General features: G+C 40.0%; 3 protein-coding genes across 7 annotated transcripts; all 3 read left to right on the top strand.

Moving 5' to 3' along the window:
* The first annotated feature begins 1,973 nt into the window (after window positions 1–1,973).
* Window positions 1,974–6,086, top strand: dtwd2 (DTW motif tRNA-uridine aminocarboxypropyltransferase 2). The gene is made up of 6 exons (XM_084935810.1): window positions 1,974–2,213; window positions 2,443–2,533; window positions 3,788–3,882; window positions 3,965–4,163; window positions 4,711–4,839; window positions 5,271–6,086. The coding sequence occupies exons 1-6, from the start codon at window positions 2,047–2,049 to the stop codon at window positions 5,448–5,450; spliced, it is 861 nt and encodes a 286-aa protein (XP_084791936.1). The 5' UTR covers window positions 1,974–2,046; the 3' UTR covers window positions 5,451–6,086.
* A 734-nt stretch (window positions 6,087–6,820) lies between these two features.
* LOC146384058 (cytotoxic granule associated RNA binding protein TIA1-like) lies at window positions 6,821–17,937 on the top strand. 3 transcript variants are annotated; one of them, XM_084935807.1, is made up of 12 exons: window positions 6,821–7,029; window positions 8,934–9,030; window positions 9,275–9,373; window positions 11,683–11,737; window positions 11,874–11,961; window positions 12,479–12,554; window positions 12,707–12,812; window positions 13,956–14,054; window positions 14,138–14,222; window positions 14,347–14,488; window positions 14,638–14,783; window positions 16,401–17,937. In XM_084935807.1, exons 1-12 carry the CDS (start codon window positions 7,004–7,006, stop codon window positions 16,537–16,539), a joined length of 1,158 nt encoding a protein of 385 aa, XP_084791933.1. In that variant the 5' UTR covers window positions 6,821–7,003; the 3' UTR covers window positions 16,540–17,937. The 3 variants fall into 3 exon arrangements, with proteins under 3 accessions (XP_084791933.1, XP_084791932.1, XP_084791934.1); XM_084935806.1 differs by having other exon boundaries at window positions 6,822–7,029; window positions 14,635–14,783; XM_084935808.1 differs by lacking the exons at window positions 6,821–7,029; window positions 8,934–9,030 and having other exon boundaries at window positions 9,042–9,373; window positions 11,235–11,737; window positions 14,635–14,783.
* A 3,316-nt stretch (window positions 17,938–21,253) lies between these two features.
* c7h2orf42 (chromosome 7 C2orf42 homolog) lies at window positions 21,254–27,651 on the top strand. 3 transcript variants are annotated; one of them, XM_084935803.1, is made up of 9 exons: window positions 21,255–21,476; window positions 21,747–22,840; window positions 23,680–23,799; window positions 23,935–24,045; window positions 24,310–24,414; window positions 25,821–25,928; window positions 26,570–26,670; window positions 26,809–26,971; window positions 27,064–27,651. In XM_084935803.1, exons 2-9 carry the CDS (start codon window positions 21,778–21,780, stop codon window positions 27,294–27,296), a joined length of 2,004 nt encoding a protein of 667 aa, XP_084791929.1. In that variant the 5' UTR covers window positions 21,255–21,476; window positions 21,747–21,777; the 3' UTR covers window positions 27,297–27,651. The 3 variants fall into 3 exon arrangements, with proteins under 3 accessions (XP_084791930.1, XP_084791929.1, XP_084791928.1); XM_084935804.1 differs by lacking the exon at window positions 23,935–24,045 and having other exon boundaries at window positions 21,254–21,476; XM_084935802.1 differs by having other exon boundaries at window positions 23,680–24,045.
* The last annotated feature ends 297 nt before the right edge of the window (window positions 27,652–27,948 follow it).

Raw genomic sequence — 27,948 nt, 5'->3', positions numbered from 1 at the left:
GACATAGTCTGTGATCCATGCAGATGAGCCTATTTACCTGTGGTTATTCCTGACAAATTATCCACCCTGCAAATCTTTGTTTAATCACGGATGTGCTTGGAACGTGAAACTTCTTGACAATGTGCATCTGTCGCTAAGCCAAATGGGGTGTGATGTTTTGCACCCTGTCAAAATAACCTGTAATTAAAGATCTTCATCAAATGCTTTTTAAAAAAATTATCATAAAAATGTTCAAAGGCATTTATAAAAGTTACATATATTTCTCCTGCATCATCGAAAAGATATCTCCAACTTAACCAAACATAGCTCGTTTTAGTCTGCTTTAGCACAGCTGTCTCAAAATGAACAAAATATTCCCCAATGTATGCACATAGAGAAACTTTTTGGGGTTATTTTTTATTTTATTTTTTTGCACTGTGGGGTACAGTATTCTGCATGTTTGCATTGCTTGCAGATACACTGTACAGTAGTTGCTTTACGTCCTGAATCCAACGGTGCCATCTGAAGCCTCAGCTGTGACCCTGTGTCGACTGACCTTCAAAGTCAAACTATAAACAAACTCACAGATATCCATTTTCAAATGGACAAACGATGTGTGAATAAAATGCATAGGCAACTAAGTGTACATAACTATTTTGCTTCCGTGGGGCAAAAGCTGTGTTTTCAAGTATATTAAAGCGGCCTTACTTTTACATTAAATAGCCTTTGGCGACACCCAGCGTACTTTTTAAAATAACCCTTTTCCTCCACACCGACAGGTGGCAGCCCTGAGTTAATGAAGTACTAACAACTTACAAGCAACTGTGTCGCAGAAATACAATAAATAGAACGGATGTGTCAGTGCATGTTGGTAACTTGAGTTTTTGAACAGCAAACAGCTAACTGACTGAAAATGAAAAACAAAACAAAACAACGACGAGTATAACAAAATGATTGTTGTTATATTTATGCCTATGAACTGATTAGGAACATCTGTAATCATCCTGAGAAGGACAGCAAAAATTGTAATGAAACACAATTTCGACAATGAAAGTTTAAATAGCTGCTATTTTTTAGCTCTTCAAACAATATTATATTATTTTTCTTTGTTGAATATGATGGCAAACTGAATATATACCGATTTATATACCAGTATATACATATTGTCCTTAGAGATTATAAAAGTATTCTGTTTCTGACATGATTGGCGTTTTTACCAATGATGCATGAAAGCAGTCTGGATTATATGCATACATACACATATTGAGAGTATATTTGAATCTTATGAGAAAGGGGGAAATGATGGGGTTATTCTTTAGTCACACACAGCTTCCAAACTAAATAGTTAACAGCTTATTGTGAAGCTCACTTTGCACCACTGATCTTGGATATGACAAAAAAAAAAAAAATAGATGTGACAAAATAAGGAACTAGTCTTAATTTTAGTATCTGTATCTGTATTGAGACCCCGGATGTCAAAAAGTTCTGTGTTAATTTCTGTTAGCATATACGGGAAATCATCTGGGCTAATATCATATATACCTGTGATAATGGCTAATACTGGTTAATAATATCGATCTAGCTTTAGTCTTTTTACAGGTTAACCTTGCAGTAGCAACAAGTGAAGTCGCCCCATAGATCATTACTCCTACCTTACTAACGAGGTAAGAGTAGCCAGAAAAGGTCTCTGTTATGATTATGAAACAAGTTATTTTAGCCATCCAACTCTAAATGTATATAACATACTACGCGATAGACGCATACCAAAGGAGATGGGAGGAAAAGAAAAAGAAGAGAAACACTTTGTATAAACGAATTCAGCCTCGGACTCTCCTGTAATAAACATTTCCTACCACCAGCAGTTATGTGCATTGTGTACTCATCTCTTTTCATCCATTGTAGAGGCGAGGTATATACCCGAAATATAAAGCGCACGCACTGTGAACTCTACGAAACACTTTTAATTACGCCGCCGTGTGCCTTCTCTCTCTAGTCGGTCTACTTCTACACCAGAAGACGGCGCAGTGTTTGGGTACTCGCACAGGTTAGCTTGTTGCTAACTCCACAATGGACTGCGCTCCCAGTCTGTGTCCCGCCGTCACTCAAGAGATACAAAACGCCCCAGAAATGTGCGACGGCTCCTCGATGGAGGACGGGTTGGTTGACGCTTTTGGCGATCTGGCTGCCCTTCCGGTGGAGGCTGGCGAGAGAAGACCGACATGTTTCCGTTGCCGGTGAGTTGAATTAAAGAGCAGCTCATGCTAGTAGTTAGCCGAGTTGGTTGATCCAGGCGGCGTATGAATGTTCCCGTCTCCTCGCGTAGCTGGCATGCTTTAATGAGGGAACAGATCCGTGTCGTTACAGAAAGCTCAAGACCAGCTGAAACACACACAGATGGGGGCTATAGGCTGGGAAGTAACTGGGAAAACACAGCCTCACGTCTTCAACTTTCCTCCCATGTAGTCGCCCTCAGAAGGTGTGTCTATGTCCTTTTCTTCCACCACAACCTCTGGAGGTCTCCACATGTCTGTACGTAGTGCAGCATCCTGCAGAGGTGAGTCAAAAGTCATGTTTTAAGACCCAGAGTCCTTGATCTGTTTAAATGTAGCGTTTGTGAAGCTTCAAAAATACATCTATGTTATTTAAAGTTTTTCAAAAGCCTCCAAAAGTCACTGTTATTGTTTATTAAAATCTGTTAGATCTACTAGATCTGCTAACCTTATGTTGTGTGGTAGTGTTAGCAGTGTTAGCTGTATTGTTGTATGCTTGTATTGCACATTGATTTGAGCCTCTATGGGTTATTTTTTGCCTAGCAAATTGAGCTTGTATGAGTTTCACTTTGAGACCTGGCTGACAAAAATAGGATATAAGTAATAAACTATTATAGGACATGGCTTTAACTTGAATCAGCAGAAAAGCTGATAAAGTAACAAAGAGAGAGGGAATTTTACACTAAGATGACTGTAGCTGTTGAAGATTGATTTGATTTAAAAAATGCTGATGAATATTTAAGTAAAATAAACACCCAAAAGTATTCATTGTAGAGACAAACATTATGGACTATAATAATCTTACTACAATGATTGTTATGAATGTTCCCTATCTCCTCCTGGAGGCATTGATCAAGCTGGATGAAACTTACTGACTAAACTACCTGCCAGGATTATCAGCATCTATATAGGTTTTTATAACACAAATAATTTACAGATTATACATAGTATGTGTAGTAGCTGATCTCAAAACAAACAGTGACATGAGGTGTACTTTGCACTAAAATGGAAAATTCCCAGTTAAGTTACCTCGCTAATCTATAATCCTGCATGATGGTACAGATGTCTACTCTCCTGGAAAAACTGTTTCCTGTAAAATAAATAATAATAATAATGATGGCAAACATATACATTGATGCCAGTATCAGCTGATACAACCATAGCTTATTTTATTAATCAAACTATCTGAAAGAACAATTTCTACATCGCACCATTTCCACGCATGTTTTGCTGACTTATTTCCATTAAAGGCAAGTTTTGATATTGACCCATATCCAGAAAGATGCATACATGTACATCTGCACCAGACCAAGACTGATATTGTGTTGAGAGTTAGTGGATGAATAGGAAGAACATCAGTGTCTCATTTCTCAGTGTATCACCCTGACATCGCCATCGGGTGTGTTTGAATGCTTTGGAATCAGATTACTGTCTTGCTCCTGACAGTGGATTCTATAATGCGCGGCTTTCATGACAGTAATGAACACACATTTTATATAAGGTTAACATGAGAGACTAAAGGTTTCGATCTCTTGCAGGAGAGCCGAGTACTCCGCACAGTTCCTCTACTTGCTGCTTGCTTGCCACAAGGAAAATGCAATGTCATAGTTGGAAGGAGATTTAATGAGGAAAAGTAAGTATGCGTTAATTGAGCGTAGCTAAATATGTGTTATATTTAAATTTTTATTTTCTGCCTTCATTTATTTTCTGTGCAGGCACCCGGAGCTGGCTGCGGTGTGTCGGGACAGCAGAACGCTGATTCTGTACCCAGGACCTAAATCGGAGAACCTTGAGGAGTTGGTGCAGTACCAAGAAGTGGGCACTGCGAAATATAATGTCATCATCATAGACGGCACCTGGAGCCAAGCCAAAAACATGTTCCTCAAAAACAGCCTTTTCCACCTGCCCAAACAGGTGCGCATATTAAAGGACGTTGTAGAGAATATAAACTCTGTTCTCTCAGTTGCTAAGCCTTTTTTCTTTTTAGGGTCTTAAAGCCTGAATTGGGTGGAAAATTTGGATTTGTGTGTCCAACTGACACAGAACTATAACATGCAGGTGTGCACAAACGGGATTAGTCAATACAGCGCCACAAACACACAAATCCGTTGATCCAGGCAGAGTCAGGGAAAACGTAAACAAGTAAATGAAACACAGAAGTCTGAAAGGGGGGGGGGAAATTAGCTCATATATCTGATATCAGATAAATCTGTGTCATAAATTCTGTGTCAGTCCGCCTCTAAGTTGAATGTGTGTAATGTTGACAACCAACATTAGAAGATGTTCCAGCTCTGATCACGTGTTTATGGACAAACCATAACTTTGAAACTTCACACCTGTCAGAGATGAATGAAAAACTGCCAGTGTTGTGCATTCCTTAAGAATTACAGCTTTCATAAAATTCATTGCTTTTCATACATCAACATTGTGATTACTGATCACTTCTGCTTTGGTTTACCAGGTGCAGCTCAATAGGACTTTATCAAGTCAATACGTGATCCGTACACAACCTTCCAACATCTGTCTGTCTACTCTGGAATGTGCCGCTGTCGCTCTGTCGATCCTGGAGCGGAATGATGAGATCCAAGAGGTAAAATACCAAAACAGTTATATAGTAGTATAATAAATATCTAAAATCTGTAGTATACAGAATCGTAATTATTTTTACATCTAATATTTGCATTACTTTTAACTCTGTGTTTAGTCTCTACCAACTGCTGAGATAAATATCTAGATTTTAATGCTAAATGCTTGACTGTGTCCAGCAGATCGTTGCTAAATGGACATTCCCGCTCTTTAGAATAAAATGAGTTTTTTGCTGCTGCCTTCTTAAAACAAGGGTGATGAGTGGGTAGGCTAAATGAAAAGGGTAAAAGGATGGTAAAATGAAGCTTGGAGATAAGAGTGCGTGAGAAGCTGGGCAGTAATTCTTTGTAGGTTCATTATCATGAATCATGTCAAAACACAGAGCCTGGTGTTCTTTATCGTGCTCTCCTTCCATTCCCATCTGTGTGTGTGCAGGTTCTGCTCAAGCCCCTGAAAGCACTCTGCTCCTTCCAGCTTCAGCACGGCGCTCAGATCCATCATAGCAAGGAACATCTGCTGAAGAACGGCATGTACGACAAACCCATGCCAAAGAACAAGCGCAAGATAAAGAGGATGGAGAAACTCCTCAGTGACCACAGCATCTGCCCCAGATGAGGGCATGTCAGAGCAGAGAGGACAGGCCCTGTCAGCTCTGCTTCTCTTGCTGTTTGCACTGTGTCGGACTGTGCGATCAGAGTACAGGGATGGAAACGATGAGACATAGGGGACTTTTTTCCTTTTGGTTTTTTTGTAAAAACACTTGTATATGCTGATAAATATAATTTATGTATTTGTCATTAATTGTAAGTAAATTACTGACAAATAAATGTTGTACTTGAAGCATCAGAGTTAAGAATAAATTAGGTTTCTTACTTTGTTTACATCACAATAGCTTGAATTTTTTAGAAATGTGTGGTGGTTCTGTTGTGATTGGATTCACGTGGCTATACAGCAGGTCACATGTGGAAGGGCTGATTCCACTGATATTTTTAATAAACAAAATTTCAATTTCCACAAAAAATAATAAAATAAACAGAAATCAACACAAAACCTACCAAAGACAAATAACACACTGGCAAGAAGAGTGACAACTGAAACTTGCACTATACTGTATAAATGTATAGCTTTATAAATGGTGTTTGGAGGCTTGCCAATAATGTTTGTTGGACGTTACAAAAAGCTGTATAAGTATTGCAGTTTTTCAATGCCACAAACTATCAATAAAATGGAAAACAAATCTCATTTTAGGAATATGTGTAGAATTTTTCTTTTGTTTACACCATATTCTGGTCCTACTATCTGAATGTCGCAGCAGATATCCCATGTGCTTCAGGGTTCAACATGTTGTGAATTCAGAGATGCTCTTCTGCATACCTTGCTTGTACTCAGTGGTTATTTGGTTTACTGCTATCCTCCAATCAGCTCAAAGCAGTCTGGCTGTTCTTCTCTTTATTCATTACTTTTCTCTCCAGGGCATACCTCCACCTCTCTAGGTTATCTTCCACATGCTCTCTACTCTCTCTACAGTTCAGCGTCCTCTGCAAACATCATAGTCCATGCCAAGTCCTACCAAACCCCATCTGTGAACTTGTCCATCACCACTGCAAACAAGAGGGGAGTCAGAGCCGAGCCGTGATGTAACTCTTCCCTTCCCACCGGAAACCCATCTGTCATTCATACTGCACACCTTACCACTGTCTCATTGTCCTCGCATGTCCTGCACCACCCTCTGCCACCCTCTATACCCTACTGCTGCTCACTGATTGTCACCTCTTTTCTTAACCTAGCTTAATCAACTTCTTCCCATTTGTTTGTAGTATGGCTCATCAGCTTTATCCATCTGTGTATACATAATTTAAATTGTAATATATTGCATGTCCTAATATTTGCCTCTCAAATGTCGAAAAGAGGAGAAATTTGCACTTGTGGTTATTTTGTAACCTGTCTAGAAGTTGCCTTTAGGCTGAACTACTGCGCATGCGGGACTCGCGTCGGCCTCCAGTTGCTCCGCCATCTTTGTCGGCTGCCCATTGTTCACTCTTGAGCTAACAACGGCGATAAACCAGTTCGCAATAAAATAACTCGACAGTGTCACCGGCAGCTGCCCGCGACAGTCGTGGATTTGCTCTCGGGGTTGCGACTTGTTTTCGGCCAGCAACTGAAACAGAATGGACGATGACCAGCCCAAAACCTTGTAAGTGTATGCCTTTATCGTTAGCTAAACGCTTGTGTTCGTCACGTAATGCTCAGCGACAGTTTCCAGGGCTGACTCCAGTCTCGAAGCGGTTGTTTCTTTAGGACAGGCACATTGGAGGCTCCCGTCTATATAATAACAGTTGAATGTCTTGTGTAAGCTTTTGTTAAACGTAGCATAACAACGCGTTTATAACATCTAAACACATGGTAACGGTCTATCTCTGGTATAGTCGACACATTGGTTAATGCTAGCCTGCTAGCTAGTTCCAGAAAAATCTCAAATTAACGCGTCCGTTCACGTTTCTTGCTGAGAATAAGACGGCGTGAAAGTTGAATTGTTTCTAAAATAAATAACTGTTGGTATGCTTAGTGAACGACACTTTAAGTAGTAACTTGGGGAGACTCGCTAAATGTACCAGAGACTTCTCTATAGCGCTGTTAAGTGTTGCAATAAGCAGAAGGACATTAAACTAGCTGGCTTTTCAATGGAGTTCGACGTGCCATCACCCTGATAGAGTCACCATTGTATAGGCCAGGAAACTGTACATATATGTATATGCGTTTGATGCTTTAAGTGTTAACATGGTGTCAGCCAATGTTGATTTGATTATGAAAACGGGTTTTTATTACCTGGGGGAAGATTAATTCTATTTAAAACAGTTCTATTTAAAAGACATGGTTGATATTTCTTTATTTAAACCTCTCCCTACTCTTTGGCTGACATTTAAATGCTATAATTACAGAATCATTAAGCATAAATAGCGTTCAGATTTGCATTTAATGGAGCCTTACAAGTGGACTAGTAGTGGTGTCTAGTGCTGCTATTGTTTTGTTTATTTTCTGTTTTTTTTTTTTTTTATTGTTTTAATCTGTAAGTCGTCATCTTAATTAGTAAAATATTAAGTCATTAAGTAAAATATGTTTCAAATATGTTTTATTTGTAAATAAATAAAATATGTTTTAAAAAACAGCAAGACATCGATTAAGATTTCAAATATTTTTTCTTGAAATTCAAACCCTTTTATCAGCTCAGTAAGTATGATATATTTTTAGAGATTAAACCATCTTCCAGTGTGTAAAAAGCTTTAAATTGTGTTGTTGGGCTACAGCGTTAATCCAAGATATCATACCAATAAAACACCAGTATTTTGAAGTGTATTTGATATGGAATGCTTTCATAGTAGAGAAATTTAATTTCGTAACAATTACTTGTCATTTTAGCTTGTGGCAATATTTTAACTGAATATTTATCCCAACACAGAATGTAATCAGTGATTGTATTTTATCGAAACATGATCATGTCAGCTGCTTTGCCATCTTATGGAAACATGTACCGCCTTGTTATTTTTATCCTTTCCAAGAAATTACAAGAAAGCAATCACCTCCACCTGTCTGAAATTTTCTAGACCGTACCCAAAGGAGGGGTATACGATAATGCATATGTCCTGTACAATTGGATTGGATGAATGCGTGGTGTGTGGTTGTGATTTGCTGAGTTGTTCTGGTCTAAGAATTACACATGTAATGGTCCAGCTAATTCACATCTATCAAGTTGTTATGATGCGTCTGGCCTCCTGCACAGTCTACCCAGAAACCTCCCTTATCTAAAACGAAACAAAGTATTTCCAGTAATGAGGGTGAGGCTGATATGAATGTGCTAAAAATGGGAAACAACAACTTCTTACAGTGTCCTGACGTGATGCTTCAAACATTTTCTGGAGTTAGGATAAAAATGGATTAGGAAAGATGTTTCTCTGGGCTAATTTTTTAACAATGGTAAACTTTTAGAGAAGGGAAACCCTGTTGCCCTGTTAGAGCATCTGCACCAGCCATCGATGGCTACTTTGAAAAACTAGCCAGCACTGACTGTCTCCCGTCTGTTGTTTGTTTTTGTGCATCTAGGTATGTGGGAAATCTGTCCCGGGATGTGACCGAGGCACTCATCTTGGAGTTGTTTGGCCAAATCGGACCCTGCAAAAGCTGCAAAATGATAGTAGATGTGAGTTTGTTTTTTATTTATTTATTTATTTTTCCGTAACTCTTTTTCTTCTCATTTTCTTTTCAGCCCTTGCAATCTGGTTTAGCTACTTGCTTGACTCTTGTAATGTTCATCCTTTTTTTTCTCCATTTTGCATTGGTGTTGCATCCTCCCAATTTAATGCTTAACAATGACGTCACCATAATTATTCAAGCTTTCATATTGCTCACAGTAACATAACTTATGTGTTTCCTCTCCAACCCAGACAGCAGGTCACGATCCGTACTGCTTTGTGGAGTTTTATGAGCATAGACATGCCACTGCCACAATCGCAGCCATGAATGGTCGGAAAATTCTGGGTAAGGTAAGCTATCGTATCTCCTGGGTGAGTCAACTAGGTCAAGGCTGGGTGGGCACAATTTGAAATGAAGCGTGTGGAGAAACTTGTATCTTGTTAAACCTTATCACACTGCCCTGTTCCTGCTCCACTTCACTTAATTTGTTTAATTCCCCTGTGCAAACCATTCTTCTGTGCACAGTCTGAAATGACCAGGGTGAGAACACTAAGCACTGATCTGTGTAATCTTACTGTTGTGAACTTTATGAATCCTAAAAATATGTAGTCTTGGTTCTCAACAGTGTGGGCTTTTGGTTTTGTGTGTTTGCTGCTCTGTTGGTTGTGTGGAATTAACTCAGATCAGTAGCTGCACATCAAGAAGTGACTGCAAATCATGCAAACCAAAGAAATTAGATGCAAAAATGACTTAATAGCATATTCTTTTCACTGTGGTAAATTAACAGCTGTAGAGTATTTTGTTCAGAGATTCTCAGAAAGTTAAATAATATTTAATTCGATATTTTGTTGATACAGACATCAAAGATATGACCTTTTTGTTAATTTGTTTTTAGTAATTTTACCAGTTAGCTTATTAATTTGTTTAAATAAATTATTTATTTTTAATTTCAATTATTTTTTACAGATGAAATGAAAATGAATGAAAAATGAGAAAATCTATCAGTCAAATTTTAGTGGGACAACAGTTGATGTGTCAATTATGTTCTAGAGCTGCCACCTATTGTTTGTTCAGACCAAACACGATGCAGAGGTTTTCCTGACTTTACTCACACGAATAAAGTGTCCAACATATCACTGTCAGCTAGATGCAGTTCACAGAAACATATTTCAGACCTCACCAGGAAGTAGAGTCACTTCTCTTACTTTACTTCAAGTCCTGTTCTCTCTCTCTATCTTCATTTTGTCTTTAAGGCAAATCATAAAGCACTGGCTGACTCAAATTATGTTGTGACTTTAAGCTTATCCCCCATTTCTGCTAATTAGTGTAATCAGGAGAAACAACAGCTGATACTTTGGTGATGGAGCATAAAGAAAAGTTGGTGCCAGAGTTTAGAAATTTTGTAACTAATGTCTTTGCCTTTGTTTGACACAAATGTGTAGCTTCCACAATGTTTATATTTATCTTTACTTCACATTTGGTCTGAACACACTGTTGGGTGAAGTTTTCATTCTAGTTCAAGGCCAGTAACAATTTAATTGAATGCCATAGTTACGGTACATGTATAGAATGGAAGCGTTAGAATTTAAACTTAGACTAGAAAATCACAAAAAGGAAGAAAGTGCATAAATGTGGTCACTGAAGCTTTAAATACAGTGTTTTATTTATTTATTTATTTTTTCAGCTGTATTGAATTATTACAGAACTCCTGAAGTCCCATAACATTAAATCTGTCTCGTATATACAAGGTACAGAAATTCCTGGCTAATAAATACATTTATTTATGTATTTATTTTATTTTAACGAAAACTTGTTTTTTTTTATTTATTTTTTTTAATTTTTCATAAACGTCACCATATGGTATTTCAGGGGCTCTGTACAGTGTCTGACATAGAAAGTGAAATCCAGTATGTGAGTGGGTATAAACACAGTACTGCCTTTTACTGTCATTTCATGCTCCATGCTGTGCCTGTTTTTAAATGCCGATGTTCCTTAAGTGAATTTCCATCTGTGTATGAATTAATTTACCGTGGCCCTGCTGTGTAATCATGCAACATGTAACATTCTCTGATCTCATTTGATTGATGCTCTTCTGTCCCCCTACATCTTTACTGCTGTGTGTTCTTTTGCAAACTTATTTCCACATAGAATCCACATAAGAGCTACTTCCAAGAAAAATACATTCAGTTGAAAATATTTTATCCTCAACAGGTATTGAAGGACCATTTGAGGAGTATAACAAGTTCGTAAAAATCACTTGTTTGTAAGTCCCTTGTTATTTGGACCTTACTTCCTACAGTTTTGCTCCAAATTTTTACTAGACTGAGAGTGAAATGTTCCTGATTATGAAGGTGAAATCTTGATATCCCTCTGTGTACGCCACTGTATTTTTACTGTGTATTAATTACTGCAAAGGTGTATAAAATTAAATGGCAATGGATAAATCAGTTTGTGTTGGTGCTTTAAGAACCCAAATGTGACATACAGAGATCATCTTAGTTATATAAAAAAAGTTCTCAATCACAAAATGTGGCCTAAGTAAAAGTGGTGTGTGAAAAAGCCTCTAATCACAGAAAAACAACCTTCCTTCCTTCCACAAGCGCGCTACATGTCTCACCTTTGTCCTCTTCCTCGCTTTCTGCATCTTTCTCTCTTGCAGGAAGTCAAGGTCAACTGGGCTACTACACCAACCAGTCAAAAGAAAGACACAAGCAGTGAGTAAAACTGGTGATGTGGTTGCACAGTATTCTCTGGGGTCGTCTTAGCCTTTTAAACAGGGAACATTGGTCAATAAATAAATGAATTTTGTGTTTTACTGTGTTATGGTTTTTTTTTCTTTGTTTTTTTAAGGTCACTTCCATGTCTTTGTTGGAGATCTAAGTCCTGAAATCACCACAGATGACATAAAAGCAGCTTTTGCTCCATTTGGAAAAATATCGTAAGTCTGTTCTTGTGATATTTAGTTTCTGGAAATTTGTGAGCTGAAAACAGCACAACTGAGAATGTGCTAGTAACCAGTGCTTCTGTGTCACTCAGTCTGACTTCCACTGGTTTGTGAAATGAATTAATAGATATGGTGTAAAGGCCATTGTAGGTATTAGCAAACACTACCTTAATAGTTGGTAAACTCGCACTAATCTAACCAGATCTGCTGGTGCTTTCATAAGGAGGAAAGCATCATGGAAATATGCTGGAATTTATTGCTGAAAATGTGAGGCTCATTCCTCAGTAGTTCTAGTGCTGGACCATCACTTGATACATTTTTATTTTTGGAAACCATATGAATCAGGGCAGGTGAACACTGGTTGGCTCTGACTCTTGTAGGAAAATGATTTAATGTGCTGCAAATGCTAGCTTTACATGGTCAATATTTGGTAATATTCGGTTAAAATATATTCTTTATAGGTCTGAGTCTTTCAAGCTGCTTGTTTTGACCGAGTTTCATTTGTTTGCAGGGACTGTCGGGTGGTGAAAGACATGGCCACAGGTAAATCTAAAGGCTATGGCTTTGTCTCCTTCTTCAACAAGTGGGTAAGTGTGTGAATTATGACCGTGTTAGAGGAGTCAGAAACAGGTTCTGATTTTTCACTTAAGTCAGAGACAGGATTTCCATATTGTATTTGATAATGTTTACAAATGTCTTGTTTTTTTTTTTTTCTTCTGTGCTTGCTTTGTGTAATCAGGATGCAGAGAACGCCATTCAGCAGATGGGAGGACAGTGGTTGGGAGGGAGGCAGATCAGGACTAACTGGGCTACAAGGAAGCCTGCTCCAAAAACTACAAGTGAAAGTGAGTGAGAATGAAGATTTGGGAGATTTTCTTTTCTCTTTCCCTTCTTTTTTCTCTTGAAGTAAATCCTCTTGTGCATCTCTGGACTGCTATTTTTAAATTGCTTCCTAAAGCCCCTTTCTCACTGCTTGCACTTACCTGTGTCACCACCTCAGACATCAGTTTCTATTCTAACCAGAAACATCTCCAGCTTCAAACCAGCAGTTTTCAGCTGAAGAGTTCAGTTCTGCGTGCGTGTGTGTGTCAGACCAAACAGACCATGTGTGTGGTTTTGTATGATATTGTGTAGTGTCCCCGCACTACATATGTCCGCTGTGCTTCTGTTTTTGTTTTTTAATGGTTGGTAAAAGCTTGTACTTTTATTACCAACACCTACTTCTGGTTGTAGCTCATTACATAATAATAGGCAGTATGTAAATATAGTTTAATAACTTCTTGAATGCATGACCATCCCTTATGAGTTCCTGCATGCAGATGCAACCTGAAAATAGGAGTCAGGGAAGCCGTGCGGACATGCACAAGAAGGTAATAAGAAGAGCACTCATAGTGGGTGTGCCAGTGCTGCAGCTAGCAGTGTGACGAAATGAGAGGCATTCAGAAAATAGAAGTGCTCTTGTAAAACTGTCCATAGCTTATTGATAAAGCAACACTTGACTTGTCTAAATATGGGAAACAATAAATATTTGCATGATACTGAAATGGCATCCGTATTTTTTTTATTTACTACTACTCTTTTTAACAAGGGTTGGGGGAGGGGTATTCTGGAGCAAACAGTGCAAAGATACTCCAGGTCTTATTTGCTGCTCAATAGGAATCATGTTTGTTTTTGGTTTTTTGGTTTGTTTGTTTTTTAATTAAAGTTGCTGCTAAGCATATTTTTCAACAATCCCTAAAAAAAAAAAAAAAAAAAAAAAAAAAAAAGGTAAAACCCGAGAATATAAAATTACTCATTCAGATTTGTTTCTTCTGTGTTTGGCTAATAAAAAAAGTTGGAGCAGGTTTGTGTTCTGTTTGTTCTGTTTCAAAATGAATATAAATGCACTAGCACTATAAACCAGCCCAAAGAAAATATGCTGCAATAAAACATTTTAATAACAAAGCTAATTAAAAAAGAAACCTTGTCTTTGTCTTTTCTCATTTTAGCAACCAATACCAAGCAGCTATCTTTTGATGAGGTGGTGAACCAGTCAAGCCCCAGCAACTGCACAGTCTACTGCGGAGGAGTGACAACAGGACTCACAGGTGAGTCACAGTTTACCTCTGTGCTGCAGGGCTGCAAGCACTGCCCACACATTCAACATTAAAACTGTTTTTCCTGTTCATAGAACAAATTATGAGACAGACCTTCTCGCCTTTTGGGCAAATAATGGAAATCAGAGTTTTCCCGGAGAAAGGCTATTCATTTGTGAGGCAAGTTGTCTTGTTGTTATGCTTTCTAAGTCTAAATTGTCAAACACACCTAAGTTTAGGGTGTCTTAATATTATCCAATCTAATGCCTGCGATTTTTTTTTTCTTTCTGGTTTTTTTGTGCAGGTTCAACTCCCATGAGGCCGCAGCTCATGCTATTGTTTCGGTCAATGGCACTTCCATAGAGGGCTATGTTGTTAAGTGTTACTGGGGTAAAGAAACTACAGACATGGTCCAGGGTCCCATACAGCAGGTACAGATGGCACAGGTATGAACCTTTAAGATTTTATTCTGAACGTATTACAGATCGACTACAATGACACCCACTCATTCAAATGAGAGACTGACTGTACTTGTGAGTGATTTTGATGCAATGTGATAGTCTGCCTCCTAAAATATAACTCTGCATGTCAGCAGAACACAGTGAGCTTCGCAGCGCAGCCCTACAGTCAGTGGGGCCAGTGGTACAGTAACACACAGCAGATTGGCCAGTATGTGCCCAATGGGTGGCAGGTGCCGAGCTACAGCGTCTATGGACAGACCTGGGATCAGCAGGGCTACAAGTAAGTACCAAAGATGATTACAGTCTAAAGAAGTGAGCAGGTTGTTCACCTCAGCTTTGTTTCTTTTCTGTGTCAGGGGCTGTTATTTACATTACAGTGAATTAAACATTTTTCATGTTGTCTTGATACTTTAGAATTTCTACCAGCCTTTACAACGCACAGTGCATCATTGAAGCCTAGGTAACAGTAGGCTGCTTAAGACAGAAGTAAAGTTAAAGACAGTGAGAAATATGGATGTTGTCACCCACTGGTTTGTGACGTCCTGTTATGAAGCCTCAGGCTCCAGCTGCTGAGCAGTTCTGTCGTTGCCATCTTGGTATTTTAAATCAAAAATGACAAACAAGGGACGGATTAGACATTGTTACACAATGAGAGTGTAGTTTCACAAGTTTTGTGAAATTGACTTAGGGTTTTATTCTGCATGAGCAAAAATAAGTGACTGAATCCACAAACCCATCAGGAAAGTACTTACAGAGGTCTGGACAGGGGCTGTTTTCCCCTTTTAGGCTTTTATACGACCACAAATGTTTTTGCTGCAGCAGCATCTCCTGCTAAAAATAATGCAACTTTAAGGCTCATTCACTCTTCTGACCTGGAAGCTACATCCATATTTTATACTGTGTATTACTGTGTATTAGTGTAGTCCCTCACTCATAAAAGGCTGATGGGGTATTGTCGTCTGACTTTAGTCTGTCTTTGTTTTTCTTGGCTACATGCAGAGCAGTGCAAGTCCACATTTAATTCAATTCAGATACTGTTAAAGTATTGAAAAATGCTGGCATAAGAATAACTTGTATTCCTTTTAATAACCCATGTTGGAATTCATACATTGAAATCCCTGCATCTGATGGAATCTGAACAGCTCAAATTATGTGCAAAGGAAGTTCTAATTGAAACTAGAAATGAGTAAAGCTTTAAAGCTATTTTCTGCTGATATGGAGCACCAGTCTGATACCAGCAGCTAGTAAATGCACCAAAAATAAGCTGTAGTCTGTGCTTTAGCCCTCAGATTTATGCTATAGTTGCATTTACTAGGCTTAGTGGTAGCACCGACAGCTGTCAGTGCTAATTTATTTTAAATGTGTAAGACAGCAGCAGGATCAACATATAATTTGCTACCTTATTTCCTGCTTGGAACTAGTGGTCTACTATTAGAATAATAACCAATACCCAAACTAGTGATATGAGGATTGGGCTGATATCTGATTAGTGCATTTTTACTCTGGTTCATGTCTTACTTGGCTGCATTTGTTTTTACCCCTTAGCCATAAAAGGTTGATTTGCTATTGTTGTCACCCCACTGGGTGGGTGGGCGACTTGGACACCTAAGTTTGTGAATGCGATAACTCAAGAAGGCAGTCACCTAAGCTTTTGGAATTGATACCATAGATGCATCTACTAAAAATCTTTGATGAGTTAGAACCTCAGTGACCTTGACCTCAAGGTCAAAATAAGTTTTCTGAAAATCTCGTCAATACAAGAACTTGAGAACAAGGCATGATAGGATTTTGAAGTTGATATCATAGGTGTTTCTGCTAGGAGGCTGAGGGGTAGCACAAGCAGTTGTCAGTATTTTGTATTTTTTCTAATTGTTCTGTTTTTTGTGTGCTGTCGCAGTCATTTACATGCTGGTGCTGGATGGACAGGTGTGGGTGCCATGAGCAATGGAGGCATGGTGGAGGCTGGGCAAGGAGTCAACGGGACGGTGCTAACCAACCAGGCTGGGATGGGTACTGCTGGCTATCACACTCACTGATCACAGCGTCCGTCTCCCTCTAAGCCTCTGAGGCCACAAGGATGATACTCTGCTGGGGAAGGAGTGCAGTAGAAGTGCTCTGTCTGTCACCTCACCAAATTACTTTGTTAGTGAAGCTGGTACGCCATTTTATCAACCATACAAGCCCCAAACTTCACTCACCGCCCAAATGTGCAAGTGTAAAGATAATTAGTCACACTTTAACACAGTTAAAGCTATCGCTAATGCACCTTGCATTCCTGGGCCCATTTTATTGTTTGGTGTACTACTGGCCAAATGTAAATTCTCCTACGATATTTTGAGCTCAGCCACAGTTTAGTTTAAAAGGAACCTGTTTCTTGAATTAGATTTCTATTCAAACAGCTGCTTTAATGTTTGTTTTCAGCCCCCAAGAGCCAAAGAGCAAGGGCAGGATTTTATACCAATATTCAACGATCGTCCAGGGCAAAAGAGGTGACGAACTCAATAGTTGGCATAATTGCTACAAGCTACAAGATGTGTCTTGAATAAGGGTATGGGGTTTTTTTTGTGGTTTTTTTTTAGTTTTCTTTCAGTTGGAGAATCAATGTCACTGTCCGTCTGTCCGGTTGCTAAAGTAAAACACAAGTCCGAGCGAGTTCTCAGGGTGTTGTCAAGTCATTCTGTGAAATGTAGGATATCACTGAGTAGAAGGAGCCGGCAGGTTGAGGGAAGGATGCGGATGCAAACAAAAAAAAGAACAACAACAAAAAAATCAAAGTAAATTTGAGCGCTACTTCACTTGTTATCCCGGACAGGACTGGGCAGAGAATCCCATCTGCGGATTAAGAAATGTGTGTGTGTGTGCTTACGTGTGTGCATGAACTGATGCTTTTACACACAAGACGATACCCTGGTCATCTTCCCCTGAAACTGAAAGGACTATGCCATCTTTTCTTTTTTCCCCTTTTTTGCTACAAATCTAATAGATGAACTGCCATTTCTTTTCTTTTTTTCTTTTTTTCTTTTTGTTGAGCAAATTTAAAATGCTGTTATTGTAAAAAGAGCTTTTGCCTTTTTGTGTTTCATTTCAGGACTCTGTCTTATAAAGAAATGTTGAAGTGACACCATCTAATCATGTGATGCGCAAAATCTTCTGTTTTCTTTCTAAAACATGAAGTGGCTGTCAACTGTCAACTTTTATTTTTTAAATTAGATGATCTCAAATAAAATGCAGGGATTACTGCCACTCTTATCTTACTTATAGGCAGACAAATATTGCACAAATACTTAAGTTGTCACAAAATTTGAAACATTAGAGGGTTTTTTTGTTTTGCATTCCAGTTTATTTGTGATTTCATTTGGAAGTCTGTTTTATGTAAATAACAAAACAGTCTGTTCAACTGTACTGAATCTGTATAAAGACAACATGATGATTAAGGAAGTGTGCTTGCTCTCCTGGTTGGGGAAGTGGATTCCATAAATGAGTAGCAGCAATGACTAGGACGTGTTGGAGAGGCGGTGCAGCATTTCAATCTTTCACGTGCTTGGTGGACACGCTGGAAAAGCCTTTAACCTTATAGTTCTTAACTTATTTTGTTTTCCCCCCACCTGACAGTTTGTTTTTGGGTACAGAAGCAACTTCATAAGGATTAGATTTTGTTTACTGTGACCCCAGTCATTTAAACACAATCGGGAAAAAAAACCTTGCTGTGCTGCCTTATCAGTGACCTACCTTTCATTAAACCGAAAATCATCACAGTAGGCAGTGCCTAAGAATGATTCCAACCCAAAGCAAGTTCTGTTAAAGCTCCAGTAACATGCTTTGTGATTTTTAATTTAATTTTTTTGGTCTGTTGTCCCATTAAAGTGCTGATACTTAAAACAGATCACATTTATGCTGTTTGCATCTATGCTATACAGCAGGTGGAGCCTGAAATGGAGAACATTATTTGTAGTCTTGTTACAACTTGCTGCCGGAGAGGCAATGCAGTGCATGCAGATGTGGTCAGGACAACCAAGATCAAGATCAAACTAAGCCTCAGAATGAAGGGAAAATGGTGATTTTAAGTGATTTTGAACATGGCCTCATTGTGGGAGATGAGTGGATCTGAGAATATCAGAAACTGCTGAACTACTGGGGATTTTCTCACACAACCACTGCTAGGGTTTACAGAGAAGGGTCTGAGAAGGAATCTGGTACCCAGGGAGTGGCAGTTCTCTATAATGTCGGTGACAGAGGTCGGAAGAGAATGGTCAGACTGCTCTGAGCTGACAGGAGGGCAACAGTAACTCAAATAACCCCATGTTACAATCAAGGTTTGCAGAAGAACGTATCTGAATTTGCAACAGTTTTGGAAGTATATGGATTACAGCAGCTGAAGACCACACCATGGGCCACTCCTGTCAGCTAACAAACTGAGGCTATAATTTACACAGGCTCACCAAAACTGTCTCTAGTATTTTTGCTGATCATGTCCATCGCTTCAACATCACAATGTATGCCTATCTTCTGATGGTAGCTCCAAGCAGGATGGTGCACCATGTCAAGCTCAAATCATCTCAAACTGGTTTCTCTAATGTGACAATGAGTTCACTGTATTTACACAGCCTCCACAGTCACCAGATCTCAGTCCAATACAATCCATCCAAAAGGTATCCGCAGCGCTTCACTTGTTCCACATTTTGTCATGTTACATATTTATTCCAAAATGGATCAAATTAAATTTTCACCACATTCTACACATTATACCATACAATGGCAAAGTGAAACATGTTTGCTTCTTTCAAATTTATTAAAAATTGCCAAAATTAAATAAAACAAAAAACAGGCAGCCTAACAAGTCTATTAAAGGATGATGCTACAAGTTTGGCACACCTGTTTTTGGGCAGTTTCTCCCAATCTTTTTTGCAGAACATTTTGAGCTCCATCAGGTTGGATGTTGAGCCATCTTCAGATCTCTCCAGAGATGTTTAATTGGGTTCAGGTTTGGGCTCTGGTTGGTTCACTCAAGTTCATTCACAGTGATCAGGAATCCACACTTTTGTTATCTTGACTGTGTGATTAAGGTCGTTATTCTGTTAGAAGATGAACCTTCACCTCTGCACCGGAGTAGTTTATCATCAAGGATGTCTCTGTACATTGCAGCTGTCATCTGCGTTTCCCACAACCCCAACTAGTATCCCAATTCCTGCTGACAAAAAACATCCCCACAGCCTGATGCTACTGCCACCATGCTTCACTGTAGGGATGGAATTGACCAGGTGATGAGTGGTGCCTGGTTCACTCCAGACATGATGCGTGGCATTCAGGCCAAAGAGTGCAATCTGTGTTTCATCAGACTGGAGAATTTTGTTTCTCATCTGAGAGCACTTCAGGTATCTTTTGTTGAACTCTAGATGAACTATCATGTGCCTTTTTACTAAGCAGTCACTTCAGAAATGTTTCTGTACTATTCCCCAGGTCTGTGCCTCAATACAGTCCTGTCTCAGAGGTTTACACACAATTCTTTAGATTCTTTTGTGCTCTGTCATGCACTGTCAACTATGGGATCTTATATAGATACACAACACGTGTATGAGCGAGCTTTGTTTACCAACGACCCTGTCGCTGCTTCACTGTTCCTTGGAGCCCTTTTGATACATACTGACCACTGCAGACCGGGAATACTCCACGAGAGTTGCAGTTTTTAAGACGTTCTAACCCAGTCGTCTACAGTCATCACAATTTGGCCCTTGTCAAACTCGCAAGATCCTGACACTTGCCCATTTCAGTAGCTGGGACCACATCCTCAGTAACGATGGGCGATGAGGGATGAGGAAGTATGAACTGGTGCTACGGTTTGGGGAAGGCCTTGAAGGGGACTGGCAATGGCTCCTGGGCCGGCAGATCCCCATGTACTAATGAGAAGTGAATGAAGGAAAGGAAGAGAGGAGAAGAGAGGAAAAATGGGGGGGCATGAAAATGAGAACAGCAGGTAGTGCTGAAGGGGAGCTTTTATAGCCTGAGCCCAGAGGGGGGGTGAAGGAGGAGTGGTCCCGCTCCTGAAATTCAGATGATATCTCCACTTTTTTCTGCTTCTAGCCCATAAAAATTTGAGGACAAAAAGTTCACTTGCTCTCTAATAATGAATGAATACATAATCAGTCTTATTCACCTCACCTGTCAGTGGTCATAATGTAATGCCTGATCAGTGTACATTTGCACTCATCCCCATGGGCAATTTTGAATCCGCAATTTACCAAACCCCACTAACTGCAAGCCACATGGGAAGCACATGTAAACTCCCTTGGCTTTTTTGTCAGACCAATTAAAAAACTAACTAACTAAATATATATATGTATATATGTATACATATATGTATGTATGTATATATATGTATATATATATATGTATATATATGTATATATATATATATATATATGTGTATATATATGTATATATATATATGTGTATATATATGTGTATATATATGTATATATATGTATATATGTGTATATATGTATATATGTATATATGTGTATATATATGTGTGTGTGTGTATATATGTATATATATACATAAAATAAAAAAGCTATACAACAAAATAAAATATACGTTAAAACACACACTTGCTATATATTTTTAAGTGGACTTTAATAAATATTTGGCGCCCTTTAATTTCATGTGAAAACCAACATGATCAAGAAAACAACTTAAAAAGCCTCATCAACACAAGCGTCACAGACGTCCACCCGACAGTTCAAAATAACTACAGCCCCCATGAGCCAATGCTCCTGAGGCCGTCCCCTCCCAGAGCCCTGAGCTCTAGTCAACCGTTCTGTCCCCGCCTTTCTACACCACGTGATCGTCTCCGGCCAATAGGGAGTGTCGTTACAGGCGCAATGCGGGTGTCGGGATGTAAGGAGCAATGGCGACGGTCGAGACGATTTTGGAGGTTTGAGTTGAGCTGGATTTGACCAAAAGAGGCAGATTATAGGTAGTTTGGACATTCACACACGTAAAGACCATATGTAAGATAGGAGGTTTGTTTATAGAGAGGTGCTGTAGCGGTTAAACAGAAATATGATAAAGCACTTTAAAAAAGCAATGTAGATAGTAGAATGAATAAGGCTGAGTGTTATTTCAATTAAAGTTTCATACTATTATAAATCAAAAATACTGTTTTACTGGTAACATTTAGTCACAGCTCCCTTTATTCTTAATGCACGTGTTTATTTTATTTTCCCTCTTTTTAAAATTTTTTAAGGCTTGAATCCCTTCATGTCCTCCTAAAAACAATGGAAACTGAAGTTTGCTCCTTTTCAAGCGTCCTGTCAACCCCCACTTCACAGACTCTAACCAGTCAGGCCAACCTGGCAGCAAAACAGAGAGACAGCAGAAAGTCCTCAGCCGCAACTCCTGCCTTCCTCTCCAACCTGGGAAGGGCCACCCTGCGGGGTATTCGCAAGTGTCCTCAGTGTGGGGTCTACAACGGCACCCGTGGGCTCAGCTGCAAGAACAAGGCCTGTGGGGTGTCCCTCCGGAATGCTTCATCCACAGGCAGAAGCAGCAGGAAATGTGCTGTGGAGGTGGTTAAAGTTATAATCGACAGTGAGGTGAGAGGTGGGAAAGAGCAGGAGGGACAAGGGGTCCTGGGCAGTGGCTCAGGCGGAGGTGTGCAGGTGTTCTCGGTATGTCACAGGGGAAGAGGAGTCACAGGCACACAGTGTGGCTTTGTGGAACTCGTTCCCACGGATACTGCGATCGCCACTGGGGATGGCCCCACCCTGCTCACCCGCATCAACCTGGGCCGCTGCTTTTTGCCTTCCTGCAAACAGGGTCAAAGATCGAATCAGGGCGAGTCACCTACAGCTAAACAGTCCTCCGAGAGCCTCTGTGCCCACATCAAACAAGCCATAGAGTGTCGCAGCCGTGCCACCCCACTGACGTTCAAAAGTTCAGTCCTGGAGGGTTTGAAGGCCTCAGATCAAGTCAAAGAAGAGCTGTGGCGGCTGGCCACGGAGTCTCCGGGGCCCCTGGTGCAGCGCGTTTCTAAAGACACGCTGGTGGTGAAGTGTCACACGGACTCGCACCATCCACTGGGGCTGCTGCATCTGACTGTAGGCGCAGGGGGGCCGTCATCAGAGGCTTTGAAGAGCGAGAGAAGCATTTTTCACTGTGCCTGCCAGGTTAACACGAGAAGAAATAAAGCCGGCGTGGACGGAGCAGGCGGCTCTCAGCTGCCTCCCAGCTCTTTCACTTTGCAGCCCTGCCTTCACTTCTTTGCCTGCGTGTGTGCATTTGCAAGCGACGAGAAGCTGGCCTCAGAGTTTTCAGCTTTCCTCAACTACGCCTCCAGCGGTACGGCAACCCAGCTGATTTCAACCAGTTTCGAAAGAACCTGGCAGCAGACTGGGATTACATTAGTACTCAAGTGTTGTCAGACAAGAGTACTGAATCCAGTCTCTTTATTTATGAAACTTCTCAACAAGCAAAAAGATACATACATACATACATTAGTGATAATAACCTGTCATTTTGGAGGGCTGCAGAGGAATACTGTTAAAAAAACAGCAATTGAATGTGCATGCACATGATGTTTACTAAGAGACTTGGCGAAAATCAGAGTTACACATTTTTTCTCTGACCTGTAATGTTTTTTTTTTTTTTAATCAATCCTGATTGTTTTGGTGTGAGTTGCCCTGAGCTGTGGGTATGTCTGCCTTTCTTGAATGCAATGAAACCAGAAGGCTCGACTTGTAGTACTGAAGAAATATCCATATATTTCAGTTGTTCAGAAGTACACCTGTTCAACTGCTCTATAACACAAACTGTCTGATCAGCCAATCATATGGCAGTGACTCAGCGAAGGTGACTTGATGACATTCAAACTGGGCATCAGAATGGGAGAAGACTTTGAGCATGGCATGGTTGTGTCACTCTGTCACAAGAAAAAGCCCCTCATTATGCTTTTTTTTCCAAGTGCCATTTAACTTAAACATAGTCAAGAGAAAGCAGATGTCTCTACAGCCGATATCTCCAAGACTGGGTTTCTAACACCAAAACAATCTAGATGTATAAAAAGCACCACAGACCAGCTTACGGCTTTACTCTTGGCCACAAATGCAGCTCAGCCAACTGTTCCTTCATGCTTGATCACATGTCTTAGCATGCCCCTCTCCTTGTGGTTTTCCTTTCAGGCTTGCAGCAAAAAGTTTTGGGTAGAACAATCAGTCCCTGTGAGAAACCTCTGCAGCAGGCTGAACCCGTCGGCTCTCATCCCAGAGCCAAGAAGCTTCACCTGGATGAATCTGTCTCTGGTGGTTTGATCGTAATTCTTTCTGAAAAACTGAGCACAAATCATTGTGCTCATCGATGTTGCTCTAAATCTGCTGTTGTCCTCACTTCTCTTCCTGTCTTATCTTTCTCTGTCATTTCCTGCTGCCTCTGTGAAGCCCTCTCAGTGGCTTCTCTCTCTGGGGTGGGGAAGGAGGGAGTGTCGGCCTCTTGCCCAAGGAAAGCTGGTCACAGGAGAGCCCCTGGTGCTGGTGGGCCGAAGGCTCCAGGTGCTACCTCCTTGCCTTGTCTCACCACTGGAGCCTTTCCACCTCTCTTGTGTGTGTCTGTTAAAGAACCTTAAATCTCCTCAGACGTCTCTCTCTGTGGTTGTCATTTCATCTATCTAATCTTGCAGCACTTACCCTGATCCACTGTTCAAAAAGAACACAGAAGATACTATAACAGTTGTAACATATTCTAACATTTAGTTCAGGAAAATGTCTGGATTCTTTTTTAATCTGATTTGAAGACTAAATATTTGTATGTCTCAGGGAGCACTCAGGCCGTGGATGAGCATACGCTGACGATGGGCTTTCATCAGTGGCTGGCGAGTGTCACAGAGAGGATCCACCTGGCCATGCACTACCAGTGTGATGGTAAAGTTGAAATAACGATTCAAGCACTAAAACGAAAGTATTTTCAACAAATTAGGCCATGAAATCTTGCGTCTTTGAGAGTAGTGTCACCTGTCTCCGGTGGTATAATGGAGACTTTTACATAGAAAATATCCTCATGTTTGACATCATACCGAGCCACGAGTAGAAAAAAGTTCTTGAAACATAGTGTTTGGAGCAGACTGAAGCCTGAGTTTTTGTCTCACAGAGACTTCTTATTCATTTGCTTGTAGAATAGAATAGAATGTCTTTATTGTCAGTATGCAGATATACAATGAGATACAGGTCAGATACAGAGATAGTATCTCATTATACGAAACTTTAGCCAACACTTAATAAACACTTTCACCCTCCTTTCACTTTTTTGACCAATAATTGCGCCGGGTCTTCCATGTTGCTCTGTCACATTTTTGGTCATAATTCATAAATGTTTTAGTTACTTTACATCCAGTGAAACCATAAATCAGTAAGAAGCAAATCACAACAACAAAAATGTATTTCCAAGTTATCAACATGAACAACATAACAGATTATTAAAAATTAATGATGCAAAGAACCTTTATTTGGAACGGTTCACTCGTTTAATTGTTAAATATGCTGTACTTGCTGTATTTAACCACCAGGGAGCAGCGCATACACGCTGTTAACACATTTTAAATTGAGGAACTGGGGAGCACACAGTTGTAGTAACAAAACACAAATATTATTCTGCTTTTGATGAAAATATCAGTTTCTAGTTGCTTATTGCAGAGCTGTAAAACAAAATTAAACGATTTAATAAATTTTTATGTAATTTAATAATAATAATGTATACTTTATTTATCCCCGTAGGGAAATTACTCTCTGCATTTCGCCCATTCACTCTATTGAAGCAGTGGGCAGCCAATCCAGCGCCCGGGGAGCAGTGTGTAGGGACGGTACCTTGCTCAGGGGTACCTCAGGGTAACCATTCAGTGGCCCCCATTTTATTTAATTTAGTCAGTGAAAACATACAAACTCTCTACATCGACTGTGTTTACATCAACAGTTTAATTCACTATTAGTTATATAGCGCCAAGTCACAACAACAGTCAATTAAAGGGACTTTGGGTAAAGACCCTACAGTAAGAGAGAGAGAGAAAACCCCAACAATCAGATGACTCCCTAATGAGCAAGCATTTGGCGACAGTAGGGAGGAAGAACTTCCTTTTAACAGAGAGAAGAAGTAGAATGGGGGAGGCTCTCCCATTCTACCTTTAAATCTCCTACGAACCACAAGTAAGGTTGCAGTCTGGGGTGATATGGTACTATGGTATGGAACTTGATCACAGTACATGTTTCTGCAACATGACAGGCTTTAAATTTCTCACTGCGCACAGAAAAAAACTGTTTCTTTTTTTCCCCATCAGGGAAGCCAGAGCCTCTGGTCTACCACATTCCTCAGGAGTTCTTCAACGCTCTGCAGCAGCGTCTGTCGCTCGGATCCAAGAAGAGGAGACTGCCTAACTTCACAACAGGTGGGAACATATTAGGCTTTAAGTAAGGCAGAAATCAGAACCACACAGCTGAGCTCATCATGTGTAGCTGGAAAAGAACCAATGAGCTTATCCCAGGTTGAGGTGTCCGTGTGCTCACAGGTCACAAGATTCGCTACTTCAGAACAGAGTGATGTCTGAATTTAGGTGCACACAATTATCATGTAACGGGTCTTTGCCCAAATTGTGCTTAAGATCATAATGATCATTTTACAGGCAGTAACCTGTGAATTGTGATGCAAACTATGTCAGCGACGTTCTGGTTCGTCACCCAGAAAGTACTTGATAATCTTACAAATTACAGCACAATGGCAGATATTAAACTAGTGACTCATGAACCATCGTAACACAGCCACGCAAAAACCTTGCAAATGGTTTTACGTTTCAAGCCAATGGAGGTCATTTTTATCATCTCACAAATCATTAAAGAGAAAAGAAAATACTCGAAAAATGAAATGTAGTAAGTCTGCCTTCATTGCCTCGTTACTCCTCTTGTAACCCTTTGCAGTAACTGTGAATGTCTCCTGTGAATCTGGGTACTTCCAGCTAAACAAGCCCAAAAATTCATACTTATGCGATACGTCTCTCTCTCTCTGTCTCTGTCTTATTTGTGTGAATGTCAGCATTTGTGAGAAACGATGGACTTCCTCAGACCTCTTACTCCAAGTACACCTGGCACATCACCAATCTGATGCAGGTCAAACGCATCTTTGACACTCCTGAGGTAAACACTCGCATCTATAAATAAAAAAAAAAATCACACAGCATTTCTTTCATGAAAGATCTTCATTAGGGTTTTTTTGGCAGACCCCAGACCTCTTCTTACAACTTCGTACCTCTTTCTTCTTGTCTTCCCCAACAGCTGCCGCTGGAGGTCACTCAGAGTTTTGTGAAAAACGCAGACGGTTCGTACTCACATTTTCGCTGCCCCGAGCCTCCGCCTGAGTTGGAATCACTAGAAGGATGCAAGTCAGATCGGCCGCAGGCGATACGACCAATGGAGCTCCGCACCTTCCTCAAAGTCGGTGAGTAACTTTTCTTTCTTTCTTTAGTTTTTCTTCTTTTACACCTGAAGTCAGCCTGCACAGCCATGTTTACACTGCTGTTTCTCGAGCAGGAGCAGCAGATCAGAAGGAGGCCTGCCCGTTTGTGATTGACTGGATCCCAGACGTTCTCCCTCGCTGTCACGTGGGAGAGCTCAGGATCAGCTTTGAATTTGGCCACCAACAGAGCGGCCAGCCCGAACACAGCGACAAAACGAGTGCAGCAGAGAAAGGAGGCCGTAATAAGTCAGACTGTCCCCAACACAAACTCACAAACACTGTCGAAATTCTACAGGTCGTCGTCTAAACACAGCATGACATGTGTCTCCTCATGTGTCCCACTCATAAATATATATATATATATGTGTGTATATATATATATATACATATATATATCTCCATGTGTTAATAATAGTATTATGAAACGAGTGAAGGAACAAGTGTGTTACACTGTATAATATAGATCAGTAGAAAGCTAGACTGTACTGGAGTTCTCATTTTAATGTGTATTCCTTTATGCAAAAATATTTAAACTACATATTAAAAATCAACAGTTTATTTTTTGAAACAGATTCAGTTTTTTTTACTTTGTAAAGATAAGAAAAAAGTCTGAGATTGATTGTACAGTAAAAAGTGTGCAAAATAAAATCAGGAAAAAAAGATGCATTTACTGCCCTGTGTGTTCTGCTGTGTTTTCATCTTGGGAAACTCAGAAATGAATTCTTAGGCCTTTTCGTCATGTCCAGATGATCAAATGATTGATGATCTGGTTCTTATATGGAGCTTTAAGCCTGATTCATTCATAAAAGTACATTTTTCCTTCACCTTAGCACTTTCTATCTCACATTGACACCCCAGTGAAGGCACCGGAAGTTACTCAGGGTTTAGTGTCTTGCCAAGGATAATTTGGCATGCAGACTGGACCAGCAGAGGGTTGAACCATCAACCTTCTAATTAGT

Source organism: Perissodus microlepis, chromosome 7 (genome assembly GCF_051167445.1).
Source record: "Perissodus microlepis isolate ML-2025 ecotype Zambia chromosome 7, ASM5116744v1, whole genome shotgun sequence".
NCBI lineage: Eukaryota > Metazoa > Chordata > Actinopteri > Cichliformes > Cichlidae > Perissodus > Perissodus microlepis.
This window is presented reverse-complemented; position numbering and strand designations above follow the sequence as displayed.

Excerpts from the sequence above, each read along its gene's own strand:
- c7h2orf42 (XM_084935802.1), top strand. The coding sequence starts at position 21,778 with ATGGAAACTGAAGTTTGCTCCTTTTCAAGCGTCCTGTCAACCCCCACT. Across the intron at positions 24,046-24,309 it reads TGGTGGGCCGAAGGCTCCAG|GGAGCACTCAGGCCGTGGAT; the intron begins GTGCTACCTCCT and ends TGTATGTCTCAG. Across the intron at positions 26,972-27,063 it reads CCGCACCTTCCTCAAAGTCG|GAGCAGCAGATCAGAAGGAG; the intron begins GTGAGTAACTTT and ends TTTCTCGAGCAG.
- LOC146384058 (XM_084935806.1), top strand. The coding sequence starts at position 7,004 with ATGGACGATGACCAGCCCAAAACCTT. Across the intron at positions 12,555-12,706 it reads TCTCCTTCTTCAACAAGTGG|GATGCAGAGAACGCCATTCA; the intron begins GTAAGTGTGTGA and ends TTGTGTAATCAG. Across the intron at positions 14,055-14,137 it reads AGTGACAACAGGACTCACAG|AACAAATTATGAGACAGACC; the intron begins GTGAGTCACAGT and ends TCCTGTTCATAG.
- dtwd2 (XM_084935810.1), top strand. The coding sequence starts at position 2,047 with ATGGACTGCGCTCCCAGTCTGTGTCCCGCCGTCACTCAAGAGATACAA. Across the intron at positions 2,214-2,442 it reads CCGACATGTTTCCGTTGCCG|TCGCCCTCAGAAGGTGTGTC; the intron begins GTGAGTTGAATT and ends CCTCCCATGTAG. Across the intron at positions 4,840-5,270 it reads GGAATGATGAGATCCAAGAG|GTTCTGCTCAAGCCCCTGAA; the intron begins GTAAAATACCAA and ends GTGTGTGTGCAG.